Source organism: Leopardus geoffroyi, chromosome B2 (genome assembly GCF_018350155.1).
Source record: "Leopardus geoffroyi isolate Oge1 chromosome B2, O.geoffroyi_Oge1_pat1.0, whole genome shotgun sequence".
Lineage (NCBI taxonomy): Eukaryota > Metazoa > Chordata > Mammalia > Carnivora > Felidae > Leopardus > Leopardus geoffroyi.
The window spans coordinates 142,529,480-142,548,293 of record NC_059332.1 but is presented as its reverse complement, the minus strand read 5'-3'; the positions used below and the strand labels follow the sequence as shown (position 1 = coordinate 142,548,293).

Sequence of the window (18,814 nt, the reverse complement as noted above, 5' to 3'; positions counted from 1 at the left end):
CCACTATGCATCTCCCCTACCACCCATCCATAAGCACTGGGCTGTGTCCCGGGGCACACTGCCCTCATGGCAACCCTGGGCAGCACACACTATGGGCTCTCTTTTAGATTAAACAAGAAAGTTCAAAAAGCCTGCTGAAGTCACACCACTAATGCACAATAAATGCAACATTTGAACTCAGATCTGCCTAACTCCAGAGTCTGTTTCTGCTATACCCCCACTCCCTGCAAACCACGACAGTAATCTGGGCGGAGGATTAAAACGATCACAACCAAATAAATGTGTAGAGCGCTGCTGTCCAACAGAACTTCGGCAGTGATGGAAATGTTCTCCATCTGTGCCGTCCAGAACGGGAGCGGCTGGCCACAGGCAGCCAGTCACAAGCAGCCAGTGAGTGGCCATCAAGAAATGTGGCCAGTGTAACCAAGGGATTTTAAATTAAAATACTTGCTTGTGGCTAGAGCCTAGTCCGCCGGGCAGCACAGGTGTAGAGCATTAACTGATCAGCATCCGCAATTTTCTGTTGAGAAAAAAGGCTCGTTTTGAGCCCTTTGAATACTTTGAATATGTCTAAAGTTTACTATTTCAAAACAGCACTTTAAGTGAGAAGGGTTGGACTATTTTTTTTAATGTTTATTTTTGAGAGAGACAGACCATGAGCAGGGGAGGAGCAGAGAGAGAGGGAGACACAGAATCCGAAGCAGGCTCCAGGTTCTGAGCTGTCAGCACAGAGCCTGATGTGGGGCTTGAACTCATGGAGTATGAGATCACAACCTGAGCTGAAGTCAGATGCATAACCGACTGAGCCACCCAGGCGCCCCTGGTTGGACTTTTTTTTTTTTTTTTAAATGAAGAGACACACAGAGAAAACACGCATAATGTCCTATGTAAATTAGAAGACTACACCACGTTGTAAATTTCCCAGCTCTGTTTCTTTTTTGATCCAAGAAACAAAAACTACAGCAAAGACTACAGCACTCACTGATGAAAATAAAAGAGTTTTTGCTTGGAGAGCCTATACAGCCCAGTAAACAGGATGTCACTTTTATGGGATCTATTTGCTCTCACACTCTGGAGCTCTGTGACCCAGCCAATGGTGTCAGAACATGTGGTGAAAAGAGTTGGCCTCCCCTCACTGCTGGGAAACCGGTGGTTTGCACCAGGCTGAAGGTGTGCAGGCAGTCATGTTTATGCAGGAAAGAGAACATTCAAATCTGAATTTGAAAAGAAGATCCGCTGGCTTTGGGATGGAAACCCCTGCCACCACCAGAGGGCAGCATGGCGCATATTATCCGCAATCTGGAGACCAGGTGGAAGGATCCAGGGCTCCTTAGTCAGGAATCCACAGATTCAAAAACCGGGCGTTTGGGGCGCCTGGGTGGCTCAGGCAGTTGGGCGTCCGACTTGATTTTGGCTCAGGTCACGATCCCACAGTCTGTGGGATCAAGCCCCGCATGGGGCTCTGCGCTCATCTCACAGGCCCTGCTTGGGATTCTCTCACTCTCTCTCTGCCCCTTTCCTGCTCTCACACAGTGTCTCTCTCTCTCTCAAAATAAATAAATAAACATTTTTTAAAAATTAAAAGTAAAAAAACGGGCGTTCTTAGCTGCAACAGAATACATATGGGAAGACCACAGATCTAAAGAAAACCACGTCTCACACTGTTTGGATTCAGTTGTTCTCCACCAACTTGGACAGAGCATGGACCACAAGTGAGAAAATCGGAAAACGCAGGGATGCAACGAAAACGTGTAAGTGCATAAGGACTTGATGTGGGGCGTAGAACACTCCAGACCCCCTGGGCTCACCTCTGTTGAGCCATCCCAGCTCATCTCCCCTCCCCCAGCGCTGAGCCCCCAAGGGCAGGGACCCTCCAGCAGTCGCACCTCCGATGCCCGGCCTATACGGGCAGCTCAGAAAACCACGCGTGGGGCTGCGCCGAGCAGGGAGCCAGCACACGCATACCTGTCACATTCCGGGCCACCATCCACCCACGGCACGTTGCTCACCATCGGGAAACTGAGCTTCTGGGTGATCTCCCTGTAGTCGTCGTTCCTCTCCTTCACCTGGGCCTGCCCGGCCGTCAGGTGGCTGCACACGAAGCAGAGGCTGGTGCTGTGGAACTGGAAGCGGATGCCCACGGCACCCTTGTTCCCCGCCTTTCCTCCCATGCCGGTCTTCACCGTGTCAATCGCCACGTCTCTGGAACACAGAATGCACACGGGTGGCGGCTCCTTAGCGGTTAAGAAGGACAAGCGGAAACCCGCTTTGCTCCAGAGAAGAGCTGGGCGGCAGCCTGGGGCTTGTGGCTCAGAATCTGTTTAATCACATCTTCAGCGGCCAGGCCATGTGGTGCCCAGCGCGCCACACTCTCCTCTCCCTGCTGACGGCTGCCTCCTGGGAGGCCTGGAGGACCGTCTCCACAGCCCCAACTCTCAAGCGCCCTGCGCTCACAGAACCACTCACGAGGCTGTCACTTCCATCCCCGCTTTCTGCTTCTATGCCTGCGAAGCAGCACCGGCTTCCCCACCCCCAGCCCACACCCGCAGCCTTCCGGCAAAGCACGGGTGCTGCAGTCAGGTAATCCACGCATGTTAAGAAACAGGAAACATCCAGTTATTTGTGCCTGGCTGGGTAGGCGGTTTCCATGCAGACTCCAGCTCGCATTCGAATGCCAGCCTGCAATTCCTACGAGTGAGTGTGCGGGTCCACGGGACTGTAGACTGAGGCACACAGAGGTCTCCCCTGCTCCCTGGGACCAGCAATCAGCAGACAAGGTGGCCAAGAAGCATAGGAGCTAAACAAGCTAAGGCTGAAGGAGAGGCTGGGGACCCTGGGCGGCATCTGGGAAATCTGGAGCTCCCCAGCACCGCCCTCTCTCGTGGTTCATCTCTAACCTCTACCCTGACCTTACCTTCACTGACTTTTACCCACTCACTTTGGACACTGCCCGACTGCCAGAATGAACAGTCAGGGGGACACGGACTTAAAGGTTTTCTGAGCATCATAGAAGGGGATTATGGGCACAGAGCCCAGTCTTGCTCTCCAAGCTCTGCCACGGGCACGCCTCCTCTCCTCTAAACACACAGAGGTGTTCACCCAGGTAGCAGGAAAGGTTCAGCCCGGCAGGGGCAGTGAGAAAGACTGGAGGGAATGCTATGGACGTGGGCGAGACCCGGTAGCAATGGGAGGTTATGAGTCATCGAGGGAAAAGGTGAGTTCCTCCCAAACCTTACAATACACACGCACACATGTACACATGCATGCACACACACACCACACATGTATACATGTGTGCACACACATATACACACACACGCACACTCACACTTTCCTAAGAGGACACCCATTTCCTAAGTGTTCTCGTCCTGACATTTACAAAGCTGTCACTTTAGGGACATTGCAATGGGGTGACAGTGGGAGAGGCTTTCTGCCCACATGTCTTATTTAGAACTCTTTTAAAGAGCTGGCATTTCCTGATGGGTTACTCAGCTCTTGGTCAGAGGCTTCCTGTCTAAAACTTCAACAAAAAATCCCTTTCCTTGCACAAAACTGAGTTTGGGAGACAACAATCACTCTTTCTGAAAGAGCTCAGCTTCCTGACCTGGAAGCTTCCCACTGTGGCTTTTTAGTCACCAGACAAGATTCTATTCAGCCCAGTTTTTCCTTGGGGGGGTTGCTACATTGATTTAGAATAATGGCAAGTCCTGAACCTGGTGCAGGAGGGGGGAGGGGGAGGAAGTCCGAACAAAACACCGAGACCAACAACCCCGTGTCCCCCAGACGTTCATTAACTCAATGTTCTTACCTGATGAATGGGACATGGTATGGACGTACAAAGATATACAGACAGACGCCCACCAGCTGTGCCGAGGTCAAGAGAATGTACCTATGAGAGCGTGAGATGGCTTTCTGCAGCTGCTCACCCCACATCTTCCTGTTGGTGGTACTGGAAGAGAAAGAAACGCTCTAGTGTCTGCTGGAGATGGGCCCTCCTGCCCACAAACTCCTCCAGCCCTTAGTTTATTCTTTTTGTACAACTGGTGTCACGCTGTCCCCACTCCCATGTTAGTTCCCTGCCTCAACTCCTGCCATGGACTATCCGTGTATTTCTGGTTGTACCATACACATCACAGCACACGTCTCACCCCACCCCCTCCACCTAAAACCCAATGCAGTACCTCGCTCATTAGAGCTGCACAGACCAGGTTTTATTATTTGTTCAGAAAAGTCCTTGAAATAAAACCAACAAAGAAAAAGTCCAGTTGACCTGACAGAAAACATTAATACAGTGGTTTTCTTTCCTTTGCATCCGGTGGAGGGAACAGAAACACCGTCTCCCTGCACTAACCCTTCTCACCTACCCCAGGAAAGGTGAGTCAGCACCCTTCCAGCCTGGCCCTCAGCCCACACCTTCCAGCTGCCCACATGCCAGCTCACAGCATGACTCAGCCTCCACACACGGCTGAGAATATACAGCAATACCACGCCGTCCTTCTATTTCCTTAATTTGCAAAGAAAGAGGAATCGGAGGTACACATCTGTGTGTGGAGAAGGAATGCAATCCCAAGTATCTACACGTCCAGGGTCCCAGGTTAGCAGACGCCGAAGCAGGATGGCCCAGAACCCCGCTCCTAGCCAGGCCCCTGGCTCAGGAAAGCCTCGGGTGAGTTTCAGGGTGCCGCCTGCACCCCTCGTGCCTGGATGCTCACCTGGCATTGACGATATTCCCTGCGCTCAGTTCCACCATCTCTTCAAACCCCACGGCAAATATGTCAGCTGGGCTGTCATCATCTGGGGGGGAAAGGCCAGAGGTGAAGGACAATCAGACGCAACAAGGCAAACTTGCAGGTCAGCAAACTCGCGGGGCACCGCGTTTGCCTCTTTGAGCCCAGGTGTGCCCCGGGTCCGGGTGCACGCGTCCCGATGACTCAGCGAAGCTTCGTGTGGAGCCCCACCTTCCCTCACGTCCTGCTGTGCACGTGGCCTTTCCCTGTCTACATCCTGGGGCACGTTACTGACCCCTCCAGACCTCTGTTCCTTTCTTTGCAGAAGGGACAGTAACCACCATCTCACAAGGAGTTGTGAAGCATCCATCAGATGGCACGTGTGAACTACCCACTCCCACCTGGCAGGTGGTAAGGGCACCATCCTGTCCGTCTCCCTTCCTTCCCGGTGACCAACACGTGCATCAGGCCCAAAGGCATGTGGGGACGTCACTGTCTCACACTTGCCTGTGTCCCTCAGTACTTTTCACAGTGCTGGGCCCAGCCTTGCCGGTTATGACTGACTGATGTGGCCCTTCCTGCCCCAGGGGACTGTCATCTCGGTGGTCGGAGCACGGAAAACCCTGCCCAGCTCTAGGTGGTGACGGCTGAGGTCTGCTACCGAAATGCACTCTACAGGGCACACAGCCAGCCATGGTGCTGCTCATCCGTTCTCTCTGGGTCCCTGTTAACAGGGAAGCTGAGGCTTTAACACGACCCCTGCCACATCTCTCCAGTGCCCCCCTGCCACCTTCTGCCACTCAGCTCCTGAGCCATCATTTCAGGCTGTGGTTCAAAGCGCTGCACAAAGGGACACCCTGTGCTCCTTGACGCCATCGGGAAAGGCCAGGCTGTCCACTTCTTTCCCTGTTGGCCTCACAGGGCAGCTTGGAAACTTCAAGCTTGACTGGCTTAGAGCTTCTCTTCTTTGTTTGAAGAAAAACTACCCAATTCCTCTGATCTGCTGGCGACAGTCACCACGGCCCCTCCTCCCTCCCGAACCCGGTGAGTTTTTCCGGTTAGGGGGCGCTGCTGAGCCTGCGTCCCAATAATATGCCCCGCAAAGTGACAACAGCTTGCTGTCCCCACCCACCCTGCCGGCTGGCAAACAAAGAGCCATTTTTTGAAAAGGGGGAGGGAAGTTCTCTCTAACGTCCGCAGCACGTATGGGGCCTGCTCCGGTGGGCATTCTGAACAGTCCCCACCAATACAAGAATCCCAGGGCCCCCGAACTGTGCGCTCCAGCTCTCCTGCACCTCGAGGCAGCAAGCGGGGTGCCGACCGTGCACATGATGGTGGGGGGCGGGCTCCAGGCACCTCTCAGGGCCGCTGTGGAGGATGAGAGGCTCTTACACAGAGAACCAGACCACGGATCTCTTGCAGAATCCAAGGAAGCCTGAAAGAGCCAAGCCTCCGCATAAATGCTGACTGCAGAAAATCATTTATTCTCCCAGCCCTCCAATTCTGAGGCCATCCAATACTCCCTTGCATGATGTAAGACACAAGGTGAGGCACCCAACTTGTGATTATTATATTCCTAAAAGGCACGCAAATTCTTTTGCAACTGCTTAGAGCAGATATGCAGACACAGGTGGCTGGGGAGAAGGCCGCGACACACGTGCTTGGTCAGCAGCAACACCACCCGTGTGCCTGGCTCTGGCCCAGCTTCCGACGGCAACGTGGCTCCAGGAGCCACGTGCTCCTCCTCACGACAAGAAGGTTCTAGCGAGCGAGACCCACAACTGCAAAATCTCTGTATGTGAAGAAAGAGACTCCCCACTTCGACAGCCCTTCCAAACACGCGGAAAAGGGAAGGCATCAAATAATTGGCCAGGTGTGTTCTAGAAAGTTAGACCACGGCACTTTCTAACCTTTCTCGGGAGTGAGAGCACCAAATACCAACTCTCAGGAGGCACCGGCTGCGGAAAAGGTCAAACCGAGGCCCTCATGGTCGCGACAGCTGCACGCACTCACCCGGGGACCCTGCCAGGCCCGAGAGCTTGGGGGAGTCCAGCAGCCAGTCGGCCAGCTCTGCCGTCCCGAGGAGGTTGCTCCTGAACTGCTTCCCTCCGTTCACGTTCCAGGTCCCCATGGCGATTCGGATCCGTCTGAAATGTGTGAATTCCGACTGGCGCTCTGCCATGGCTCTCAGGATCCTGGGGGTCACTGTGAGGAGGCACGAAAGGGCACAGGTGTGTGCACTGCACAACCACACGTGTCCTCCAGAAACCTGGAAGGGGCTCCCTGTCAGGACAGACGGCCGCAGGTCCTACAGATACGGGCCAAGTGCGCTCCTCGAGAAGATGGTGAGGGGCTAAGGCCACCATAGACACCGCACTTCCCTTTGGCATCTTTTAAAAGTTTGTTTTTGCATTTTGAGAGAGAGAAGCAGGGGCGGGGGGAGAGAGAAGCAGAGGGAGAGGGAGGGAGAGAGGAGCCCAAGCAGGCTCCACACTCAGTGTGGAGCCCGACGTGGGGCTTGACCTCACGAACCGTGACATTACGACCTGAGCTGAAACCAAGAGTCAGATGCTTAACCGGCTGAGCCACCCAGGCAGCCCTCCCCTATGGCATGCAAACACAGGATCAGACACTCCCTTCTCCATAATCTTTACTCAACCAGAGCCCCACAGGCTAGGGCATCAGACCACAGGAAATCTCAGCCTCAGCATTCCATCCACAAGCCAGTGGGGACATAAGCAAGGGGACACTGCAACCTGCCATCCTTTGTTATTTTTTTAATGTTTATTGTTTGAGAGAGAGAGCACAGAGGAGGAGCAGAGAGAGAAGAGGACAGAGGATCTGAAGTGGGCTCTGTGCTGACAGCAGAGACCAATGTGAGGCTTGAACCCATGAACTGCGAGATTATGTCCTGAGCTGAAGTCCGATGCTCAACAGACTGAGCCACCCAGGTGGCCCGACCTACCAGGCACCCCAGCCTACCATACTTTAAATGCATACATGTTAAACTTGGAATGTCTTAGCCCATCTTTGCCTTTTCCACCTTCCAGCCCTCAAGCCTGAGATGTTTTGTTTACGTTGGACTCAAACACTTAAAAAAGCATTACTCTGAACCACATCCACCCTCTGGATATCCGCAATAGATTCCATTTTTTAAACTAGTGACTTACAGCAAATTTAAGTCATACCTACCTATCTACTTAATAAGACTCTGCGCTACTCAGACCTTCTCTCAGCTTTGACTGAGCTTACCTTATTTCTAGGTCGATACAAATATCACCTTGGCTATTTAGAGTCAAGGGGGCGCCCCTATGGAATCATGAAAGCAGCAAAGGGCTCTGAAACCATTTTAAACATGGGCAAATTAATTTTCCAAAAATTTCTAGAACAAAACAAACGTTTTTCTAAAGAAAAATGCTAGGTTCTCCCCTTCTTCTCCACTAGCTCCATAGCATTTACAGTGTCCAGGGAATAAGAGACCATTAAGATTTCTTCAAAGAGGGGCACCTGGGTGGCTCAGTCAGTTAAGCGTCTGACTCTTAATTTCAGCTGAGGTCACGATTTCATGGTTTGTGGGTTCGAGCCCTGCATCGGGCTCTATGATGGATAACAGTGCTGAGTCTGCTTGGGATTCTCTCTCCCTCTCTCTCTCTCTCTCTCTGTCCCTCCCCTGCTTGTGCACTCTCTCTTTCAAAATAAATAAAATTTAAAAATTATTTTAAAAATTTCCTAAGAAACCTCTGGTTCATTCATTTGTGGAAGCTAAAAACCAACCAAAAAACCCTAAAAACCATGAACTGACAGACACAGAGAACAGACTGGGGGTTGAGTGGGATGGGGGGGGGGGGAAAGGTGAAGGGAGTCTAAAGTTACAGTTATGAAATCAGTAAGCCCTGAGACATAATGCACAGCAAGGCCACCATAGTTAACACTGTGCTGCATGTTTCACAGTTGCTAAGAGAATAGATCTTGAAGGGTCTCATCATAAGAAAAAAATATTTTTTTGGTAACTGTGCACAGTGATGGATATTAACTAGACTTACCGTGATCATCTCACCATGTATACAAATAGCAAATCCTTACGCTGTACACATGAAACATGATGCCATATGTCAACTGTAGTTCAACTAACAAATAGAAACCTCTAGCTGTTGATAGAAGCATGACGGAGTTGCCCCCGAGAGAAGGTGTCCTCATCCCTGGAGACAACTACTTCTCCCTCTATCAGTTCTCCAGGGTCCCGGGGCCGTAACAAGCAGGAGGCCCCCCCTCACTGGACACTCCCTGGGACAAATGATACCTGGCGATGGGACCAAGAATCCACTGGGGCTGAGAAAGGGTTTCTGGCAGGAGTTAGCACTCAAAGAAGCTGACACCTGTAGAATAGAACACAGACTCCTCCAGCATCTTCTCGACTTTTCCTTTCCTCTTGGCTCGGAAATATAGTCTAAACTAAGAAAGTACAGGAGTGGGCTCCCACTCAAGGCCAGAAAGAACAGGCTCCCAGGAAACACGGAGATAGCTGGTATCGCATTCATATTTTGTATATCCCTCTGCCTCAGTCATGCCAGGACCAGGTACCATTCAACTAGAGTCCATGCTTATAATCCAAAGCCCACCAGAATTATTTAAACTGTCCGATTCTAAGCTACTTACCCTCCTGCCTTTCCTACAGAAATCCCAATAAAGAAACCCTCAATAAACCTCTGTACGGTATGCTCTCCATATCTAGGACCTGAGAGTGTAACATTTTTTTAATCCGAGGTAAAATTGGTATATAAGTCTCAGGTGTAAAACATTACAATTCTACATCTGAATGCACCACACAGTGACCACCACCAAACGTCTCATTACCAACCATCACCATACATTTGACCTCCTTCACCCATTCCCCTACCCCCACCCCCTCTGGTAACTACTGATATGTTCTCTGTTTCTGCAAGTTTGTGTTTTTTATTTTAGATTCCACGTGAGTGAAATCACATGGTATCTGTCCTTCCCCATCTGGCCTATCTCACTTAGCATAATATCTTCAAGGTCCATCCATGTTGTTGCAAATGGCAAGCTTTCATTCCTTTCTGTGGCCAAGTAGTATTCCAGTGTGTGTGTGTGTGTGTGTGTACCACATCTACTTTATCCATCTATTGATGGACACTGGCTTGTTCCGTTATCTTGGTTATTGTAAATAATACTGCAATAAACATAGGGGTGCACATATCTTTTTGAATCAATGTTTTTACATTCTTAAGCTAAATCCCCAGAAGTGGAACAGCTGGATCATATGGTAGTTCAATTCTTAATTTTCTGAAGAATCTCCATACTGCTTTCTATAGTGGCTGCACTAATTTACATTACCACGAACAGCATACAAGGATTTCCTTATCTTTACAACCTCTCCAATACTTGCTGCCTTTTTGATAATAGTACAACCGGCGTGAGATTATACTTTATTTTGGTTTTGATTTGCATCCCCTAGTAATGAGTGATGTTGAACATCTTCTCATGAGCTGGTTGGCCATCTACATGCCCTCTTCAGAAATACTGTATGTCTATTCAGATCCTCTGCCCATTTTCTTTCATCTTTCATGTTTGGTTTTTTGTTGTTGAGTTGTAGGAGTTCTTTACATACTTTAGGTATTAACCCCTTATCCAATATAGGATTTACAAAAATCTTCTCCTCCTTAGTAGGGCTGCATTTTCATTTTGATGACAATTCGTTTCACTGTGCAGAAGCTTTTCAGTTTGATGTAATCCCTTCCATTTATTTGTGCTTTTGTTTCTCTTGCCTTTGGAATCAGATCCTACACACACACTGAGGAGCCTACCACCTGTTTTCTTCTAAGAATTTTATGTTTCGGGTCTTATATTCAAGTCTTTAATCCATTTTGAGTTGACTTTTGTGTATGGTGTAAGACAGTGGTCTAGTTTCACTCTTTTGCATGTGGCTGTCCAGTTTTCCCAACACCATTTATCGAAGGGAATGTCCTTTCTCCATTGTATGTTCTTGGCTCCTTTGTCATAAATTTCCTGTCTGTATATGCATGGGTTTCAATCAATCTGTTCCACTGTTCTGTGTGTCTATTTTTATGCCACTACTATGCTGTTTTACTATATACTTTAGTTTGAAATTAGGGATCTTGAGATCTCCAGCTTTGTTCTTCTTTCTCAAGATTGCCTTGGCTATTTGAGGTCTTTTAGAATTATTTGTTCTAGTTCTGCGAAAAATGCTATTGGAATTTTGATAGGGATTGCACTGACTCTGTAGATTGCTTTGGGTAGTATGGACATTTTAATGATACGAATTCCTCCAATCCATGAGCACAGAATATCTTCCCATTTATTTGCCTCTTTTTCAATTTTGTTCATTAGTGTCTTAATAGTTTTCAGAGTATAGGTCTTTCATCTCCTTGGTTAAATTTATTGTAGGTATTCTTTTTGATGCAATTATAAACGGAGCTGTTTTCTTAATTTGTCTGATAATTTATTAGCTTATAAAAGCCTGAAGATTTCTGTATGTCGATTTTGTATCCTAGTACTTCACTAAATTCGTTTATTAGTTCTAACAGTTTTTGGTGGAGTCTTTTGGGTTTTCTATATATAGTATGTCATCTGTAAATAGCAACTGTTATATTCTTCCTTTCTAATTTGGATGCCTTTTCTTCTTCTTGCCTAATTGCTGTGGGTTAGACTTCTAATATTCATTGAATAAAAGTGGCAAGAGTGGGCATCTTTGTCTTGTTCCCATTCTCAGGAACAAGAGTATGTTGTTAGCTGTGGGTTCGTCATACATAAGCTTCGTTATGTTTAGGTAAATTTCCTCTATACCCATGTTGTTGAGAGTTTTTATCAGGAATACATGTTGAATTTTGTCAAATGCTTTTTCTGTATCTATGGAGATGATCAACACGATTTTTATCCTTCATTTTGTTAATGTGGTTTATCAGTTGATTGATTTGTGGATATTGAACCACCCCTGCATCACAGGAATAAATCCCTCTTGATCAAGGTAAATTAACATTTTGATGTGTTGTTGAATTTACTCTGATATTTTATTGCAATTTTTTACATCAGTGTTCATCAGTGATACTGGCCTGCAAGTGTGTGTGTGTGTGTGGGGGGGGGGGGGGGGGCATCCTTCTCTGGTTTTGGTATCAGGATAATGATGGCCTCATAAGAGGAGTTTGGAAGTATCCCCCCTTTTCAACTTTTTGGGAGAGTTGAAAAGGATAGATATTAAGTCTTATCTTTGAACATTTGGTAGAATTCACCAGTGATGCCTTCAGGTCATGGACTTATGTTTGCTGGGAGGGTTTTTTTATTTGTTCGTTTTTAATTTTCAACCACTCTATTTTTTCAAATCTCTATGCCCCACAGGGGGCTTGAACTCACAACCCTGAGATCAACAGTTGTATGTTCTACCAACTGAGCTAGCCAGGAGCCCCTTTTGGGAGGTTTTTGATTATTGATTCAATCTCCTTACTAGTAATCAGTCTATTCAGATTTCGTATTTCTTCATGATTCAGTCTTGGAAGAAGGGCATTTATCCATATCTTCTAGGTTGTCTGATTTGTTGGCATAGAATTATTTGCAGTAGTCTCCTGTGATCCTTTGTATTTCTGTGGTGTCAGCTCTAATTTCTCCTCTTTCATTTCTGATTAGCAACCTTTTTCGTGGATGGTCTAAGCTAAATGTTTATCAATTTTGTTTTATCTTTTCAAAGAACCAACCCTTAGTTTTATATATCTTTTCTACTGGTTTTAAATCTCTTATTTATTTCCACTCTTTTATCATTTCCTTCCTTCTACTGACTTTGGGCTTTGTTTATTCTTCTTTTTCTAGTTCCTTCAGTTGTAAAGATAGATTGTTTGAGCTTTCTCTTGCTTCCGAGGTAGACCTGTATTGTAATGATCTTTCCCCTTAGAAGTGCTTTTGCTGTATCTCAAAGATTTGGGTATGTGGTATTTGTTTTTTGTTTTGTTTGTTTGTTTATTTTGGTCTCTAGGTATCTTTTGATTTCTCCCTTCCTTCCTTTGCTGACCCATCATTGGTTTTTCAGTAGCATGTTGTTTAATCGCCACATTTTTGTGTTTTTTTCCCCAGTTTTCTTATAATTGAGTTCTAGTTTCATACCATTGTGATCAGAGAAGACGCTTGATATGATTTCAATCTTCTTGAATTTATTAAGACTAGTTTTGTGGCCTAACATATGATGCATCCCGAAGAATGTTCCATCTATACTTGAGAAGAATGTGTTCTCTGTTGCTTTGGGGTGGAATATTCTGTTTATGCCTGTTAAGTCCATCTGGTCTAATGTGTTAAGGCCATCGTCTCCTTATTCATTTTCTGTCTGGATGATTTACCCATTGATGTAAATGGGGCATTAAAGTCCCTTGCTCTTTCTGTACTGCTGTCAAGTCCCCCCTTTAGGTCTGTTAATATTTGTGGATCTTAGAGCTTATATGTTTGGCGTATATATACTTATACGTGTTATATATCTTTTTGTTTAATGGACCCCTTTATCATTACGTAATACCCCTTCTTTGTCTATTATTAGTCTTTGTTTGAAAGTGTCTCTCGTCTGCTAGGAGCATAGCTACACCAGCTTTCTTCTTGTTCTCATCTGCATAAAACATCTTTTCCCATCATCTCATTTTCGGTCTACAGGTCCCTACTTCTGAGGAATAAACTCTGTTTTTTCCTGAGCCTCCTCTTGCGGCTGCACATGACTGACCATCTCATACAAGAATACAAAACACAGCTGCAAGCAGTGAGGCTGAGGTCAGGGCCAGAAGTGCATGCACAGAAGCTCAGCTCAGGGGAGTGTCACTACCTGCCATTTGAGATTGCACGAGGAGGAGGGGGAAGGGCTGGCCAGCACCCCCAACACACATACTCCCTCTGGGCAGCAGGGCAGCTGGCACCTCCATACCGTGGAGTGGGACCCCTCTTACCCAGCAGGGCCGTGTTGTCCAGGAGTACCCTTCCTCTGTCTGCAGACTCCTCAGTGTAGACATCCCCCACGAGCAGCAGTTTGATGGCCTCCTGCTTCACCCCGTCAAAGAAGTTGGACTGGATAGTGCGAGACACGGACCGGGCCCCGTCCTTCAGCTTCCCTACCTGCCGTGAGCCAGACCACAGGCTGTGAGAGGGACCCGTGCAGGCCCTTCCTTGCCCCCTGTGGTCTGCCCCTACCTTAGCCTTCCCTTCCAGGGCCCGGCTGCCCGTGAACATCTTGCTCAGGCTGTGCCCATTCAGAGACCACATGGCTTTGAAGGACTCCACGAAACGGTCAGCAATGGGCTTGGAGTTCAGCCCCAGGCTCTCGAGCTGCAGGTGGAGAACCTGGGTGACAAGAAAGGGACAGGTGTCACTGTCTGCTCACCTGGAAGCTCCTGGCTGCCACAGCTGCCTCGGGTGACTTTCACCAGGCATTACCTCAGGGAGCTCCTTATTTGGCAGATTCTGGGTCGCCCTGTGCCCCTCTAGAGACTGAGGAATGCTCACAGCAAAGAACGGGACTTCCCACCACAACCCACCCCTATTTCGTCCAACTTTGTCTTTATCATTCCACCAGCCCTCCTCTGGCTCCCTTACTCCTGGCCACCTCCCGATGCCCCACCCCTGAGCAGCAGAGGGGTGGAGAGCGAGCAGGGAGAGCTGGCAGGCAGCAGTGACTCCACCCCTCCTCCCAGCAGTGAGCCAGGAGAGGTCGCCCAGGCACTGGGCCAGCAGGCCATGGGACAGGCTCTGGTCTCCCTCCCAGGCTTCCGATCATCTCAGCCAGCCTCACACTGCCCCTGCCAAACTGTATGCACGGTAATTGTGACACAGAACTACTGTTTCTCAAGGTGTCACCTGGACCTCTGTGCCACCATCTCCGGGACGCATTCCCAAAAGTGTGCCTACAAACGGGATGAAGGCATGCTGTGAATGGGCAAGCCAGCCGCCCAGGAGCACCTCTCGAATGCCTGCCACATCTCTGCCCCACCTCCTCACAGGTAGAAAGTTAACCCAGTGATGTCACCCTCATCTTGCTGATGGAAGGCATGGGACACGGCCCAGGTGGCCCGAGGGGCTTCACGACACAGGGACAGACCTCGAGTGCAATAAAGCTCTGCACGGTGTTGGTTCGGTCCAGGCAATCGAGACAGTTCATCCGCAGCGTGCCTTTCTGAAAACTTAGGAAAACGAGAAATGCAAATGGTTACAAGTTGTGGTCAGGGGAACGACAGCCATAGAACAATGGCCTGTAGACTCCCAAACAAAATGGTACCAAGAGTCACCTATTCTAGTGGCCCCCCAGAACCCCCGGCATACACCCTGAGGGACCCCAGCACCGCTGGAGTGGCACGTACCCTCTCAGCAGTCTGCGCACCTGGGTCATTATAAAATATGCCAATTCTCATCATTTGCCATAGTCAGGTTCCAGAAAGTTGCCGTGAACAATTCGTGCGTCGTACCACTGGCAGATCAGCAAATGCTGAACTACTGCTTCTAGAAGAATGCGGGGTGAGGTTCCCCCGAGTCTCTGTTCACACATCTTCATCGGATGATCGACATGTAACCTTGTTTTGTGTGTATTTCTGTGTAAAGCCACCTTAATACAGATCGTCGATCCATTAACCCTGAACTCGCAGCCAACAGCACATAACACACCCGAACACGGCTTCTCCATCACGCGTATTTCCCCCATTCGGCCCATCACAGCCTTCCTGCGCTCGGGAACACCGGGCGGTGCTTGCTCTATGTTCGGGGGCCATTTTAAACAGTGAAATCACCAATAAGATGCATAAAAATGTGACCACGTGGCACTAAACAGACCACAGAAAGGACACTCTCTAGTAGAAGTGCTGAAACACAAGGCACAGTATCACCTTACACCCTGAGTGACTCCAATTCTTCACGGTTCTGAGCAGGTCTGTGACGACCGTGATGGGGCCAGAAGGATGGATTTGGGGGGTTACAAATAAATTTTAGCAAGCGGACAAATCTGCAAATACAGAATCTGTGAAAAGTGAGGATCGACTGCATTGTGACTTGAGGAAAGCAGGCTTCCTTTTTCCGCTCAGCTCTGAGCAGGAAACTCCAGACCCCAGTCTCCTCGGGCAATGGGGCTCGTGCCAACTGTCCCTTTCACTCATGTGGGCTTTCATCAGTTTGGGCAATAAGTTCTTTTTCTTTTTTTATGTTTATTTGAGAGAGTGAGTAAGCATGGGGGAGAGGGGTAGAGAGGGTAAGAGAGAATCCCAAGCAGTCTCTGTCCTGTCAGCGTAGAACCCGATGTGGCACTAGAACTCACAAACCATGAGATCATGAGCTGAGCTGAAATCAAGAACTGGACGCTCAACCGACTGAGCCCCCAGGCACCCCTCGATGATACGTTCTATGGTCACCATAACTCTATGTTTCAACCTAGTCCGTTTATTAATAATTTATTTTGCCAGAAAACCATGCTTCACCATCTTCTCACAAACCTCAAGAGCACGTTCTGAAGGTGGGAAGGCGAAGGACGTGGCTGGAACCCGGGACCCCCCCCCCCACATCCCTGAGCCTGTGCTCCAGGAAACTGCAAGGGCAGCTGAGCAGCAAGGGGGGCGCCCAGCCCCAGAGGCCCCCGGCCGCTCCACTAGTCACCAGGCGGGAGCATGAGGACGCAGGTGGAGACTCACCGTGGACTTACATTCTCGCCCTTGGTAAACACACCAAAGTCATCCCAGTGGAGCTTCAACTGGGGCCTCAACAGGTTCTCCAACTTCTCTAGCTTCCCACCTTTGGCAAGTTGATGGAAGTCAAAGTTTATCATAGGCGTGTCGCCGGCGTGGCAAGAAGCCCAGAGCAACTTCTGAAAGTGGAAAGGGAAAGGGTGGCAGGGGGAGGAGGGAAGGAACGCAGTGACAGCACAGCTGGAGCCGTGTGGCTCCCCAGGGCACTCGCTCGAGCACACGGTTTAGCTTTAAGGCATATGGTGGACCAAGCCGTTCATCGGTCCTGACCCTGAGAGAGAAGAACAAAGACTTGGAGGACCATACCACACAGAGCATCTTGCCTGCAGAAGGGCAGAAGGTCCACCCTGGGCAAAACACAGCCAGAGCAGGTCTGGCTCCGTGGGGCAGCTCACAGCCCTGTACTGACATCACCCTCCCGCAGGACTCTTGGGCGGGCGCTGATGATGGAAGGACCACTCTGTTCTGCAGGCACCCAAGCGCCACAGGCCCATTAGGGACAGGGAGGCCCAGGAGGCTGTGGAGCTCATAATGCAGCTCCCTGTTGCCCTGGTAACCAGTCCCATACTGACAAGTGAAGCCTCAGGTGGGTGGGCTCGGAGGCGTCCAGGTCTCCCGTCAAGGTCCTCTGGATCCCCGTGAAGGGAGGTGCCTGAGGCACAGCCCGGTGAAACTTCAGGATGGGGGTGACCGGTGGCCAGGGCCAGTGGGCCCAGGCTGGCACCTGACGTGGAAGGGAGGCGGGGCCAGAGATGGGGACACATAGCAGGTGGGCTCCAGGCAGCTTGGTGCTCCCGACCGAGGCCTCTCTTCCACACGAGGAACCTCCCCGGCCACTCCTTGGCTCTCTCGAGAGTCCCGTGATAGAAGATGAACTGGGTGCCTTGCCAGAGCACCTGGTCCCTGGTCTGTCCCACCCCAGGCCCTCCTGTGTAGTTTCAGGTCAGGCTTGTCCAGAGAGTCTAATGACTCTCAAAGACTAGAAGGACCTTAAGCCTTGTGGTCCCTCCAACTCAAAGTGCCCATCCACTGTGAGCCAGAATGCCAATCAGTGCGTGGCTGCGAGCGTCGGGAAAGTCTATGAAAAAGACTTTGAAAGGCTATGAAAAAGAAGTCAGCCGAGCTGACTAGCGTACCTCTTAGCGACTTTACATTTTGGAGCGAGCACCGTGGCCAGTTGTGGCCTGAGGGACTGCAGGTTGCAAGCTGGCAGCCGGTGCACCGGCCTCGGGGCTGAGGGAGCCACAGCTCTACGTGACACCGGCCGGTCACCTCCAGGTGGCATCCACCTCCTCCCTCCTACCTGCCCACCAGCCCGCCTTCCTCCTGCTGGGCCACTGGACCACGGCTGCCTCCGGCCCCGCTAGTGACAGAGGAGCCCGTCAGCAGGGGGCACTTCCATCAGCTGACGGGAAGATGCTGAGGACGTCCTCTCCCCACAGCTCACGGCATAAAGGGAAAAGAGATTCTTGGGTTTTCCCTTTTTCCCTTTCCTTAAAGTAAGCTGCCAACGTTGCTGCCAAGAGGGTAGGGAGGGGGGACAGCTCAGCAAGCTTGTTGCCAACAGCTACACACTAAACAGGAAAAGCAGGTCTGGCCAAATGAAATTGGCCACCAGAAAGTCTGATCTGAGCACATGGCTTTTCCAAGCAGAGTGAAATGAGCACCCGCTGGGGTTCAGCTCCTACCGGCCAGAGGTCGGGGGTCAGGAAGGCAGCAAACACTGCCTCCCATGAGGCTTCACAGGAGGAGAGGTCCGATTTCACTCTCCCCATATGTGGCTTCCCTGCCCTTGGAACAACCAGAGGGCTTCTCTCTGTGAAGTGAGGGACGTGGGCCACTGAGAAAGGGGCGTGGAGGTCGCCCACAGCTCATTCTGGAACTTTTCACGTAGTAGACTGAATACACACAGGAGCTCGGGGAACAGAAGGCCCCGTTTCCTTCCCTGGGTAGGCCCCTCCCCCTTACACCAGCCCCAAAAGTGCCCAGACAGCCTCAGGGAGCCCGTGGGGACCCAGGCAAAGGAAGCTGCTTTCTGGGGCGGCCCAGACAGGGATGGGAGATTTGAAGGCCAAAGTTAAGCAGGAGGAAATCATGTAAGATTCCCTGCTTTACACTGAGCGGGAGCCCTTAAGAGCTCCACCGAGTGCCCCGCAGGAGTCTGGGTGAGCTCGCCAGGAGGCGCTGACCAGCAGCAGAGCCAGACCAAGCCAGGGAAGGGGAGCTCAGGCGCCCTGAGCAGTCAGGGATTGCGGGGCGAAGCCCAAACGTGTGCGGGTGTACGTGTGTCCAAGAGAACCAGGCAAAGGGGCCTGGCTATGCAGAGCCCTCAAAGCCCCAGTGTGAGTCTGGAGGAAGCACAGC

The 18,814-nt window shown here is 50.1% G+C and overlaps 1 protein-coding gene across 6 annotated transcripts in view; it reads right to left on the bottom strand.

The window, feature by feature from the left end:
• SYNJ2 (synaptojanin 2) overlaps nt 1-18,814 on the bottom strand; it is a 106,055-nt gene that overhangs the window by 23,986 nt on the left and 63,255 nt on the right. For 3 of the 6 annotated variants that reach the window (XM_045500154.1, XM_045500158.1, XM_045500157.1), the window contains exons 8-15: nt 16,397-16,569; nt 14,824-14,905; nt 13,920-14,069; nt 13,679-13,844; nt 6,741-6,932; nt 4,713-4,794; nt 3,809-3,949; nt 2,010-2,202 (exon numbers count right to left, since the gene is read on the bottom strand). In XM_045500154.1, coding sequence (XP_045356110.1) covers nt 2,010-2,202; nt 3,809-3,949; nt 4,713-4,794; nt 6,741-6,932; nt 13,679-13,844; nt 13,920-14,069; nt 14,824-14,905; nt 16,397-16,569 — 1,179 coding nt within the window. Of the gene's footprint in view, nt 1-2,009; nt 2,203-3,808; nt 3,950-4,712; nt 4,795-6,740; nt 6,933-13,678; nt 14,070-14,823; nt 14,906-16,396; nt 16,570-16,756; nt 16,953-18,814 lie in introns of those variants that run through there. The other 3 variants (XM_045500159.1, XM_045500155.1, XM_045500153.1) reach the window with 3 other exon arrangements.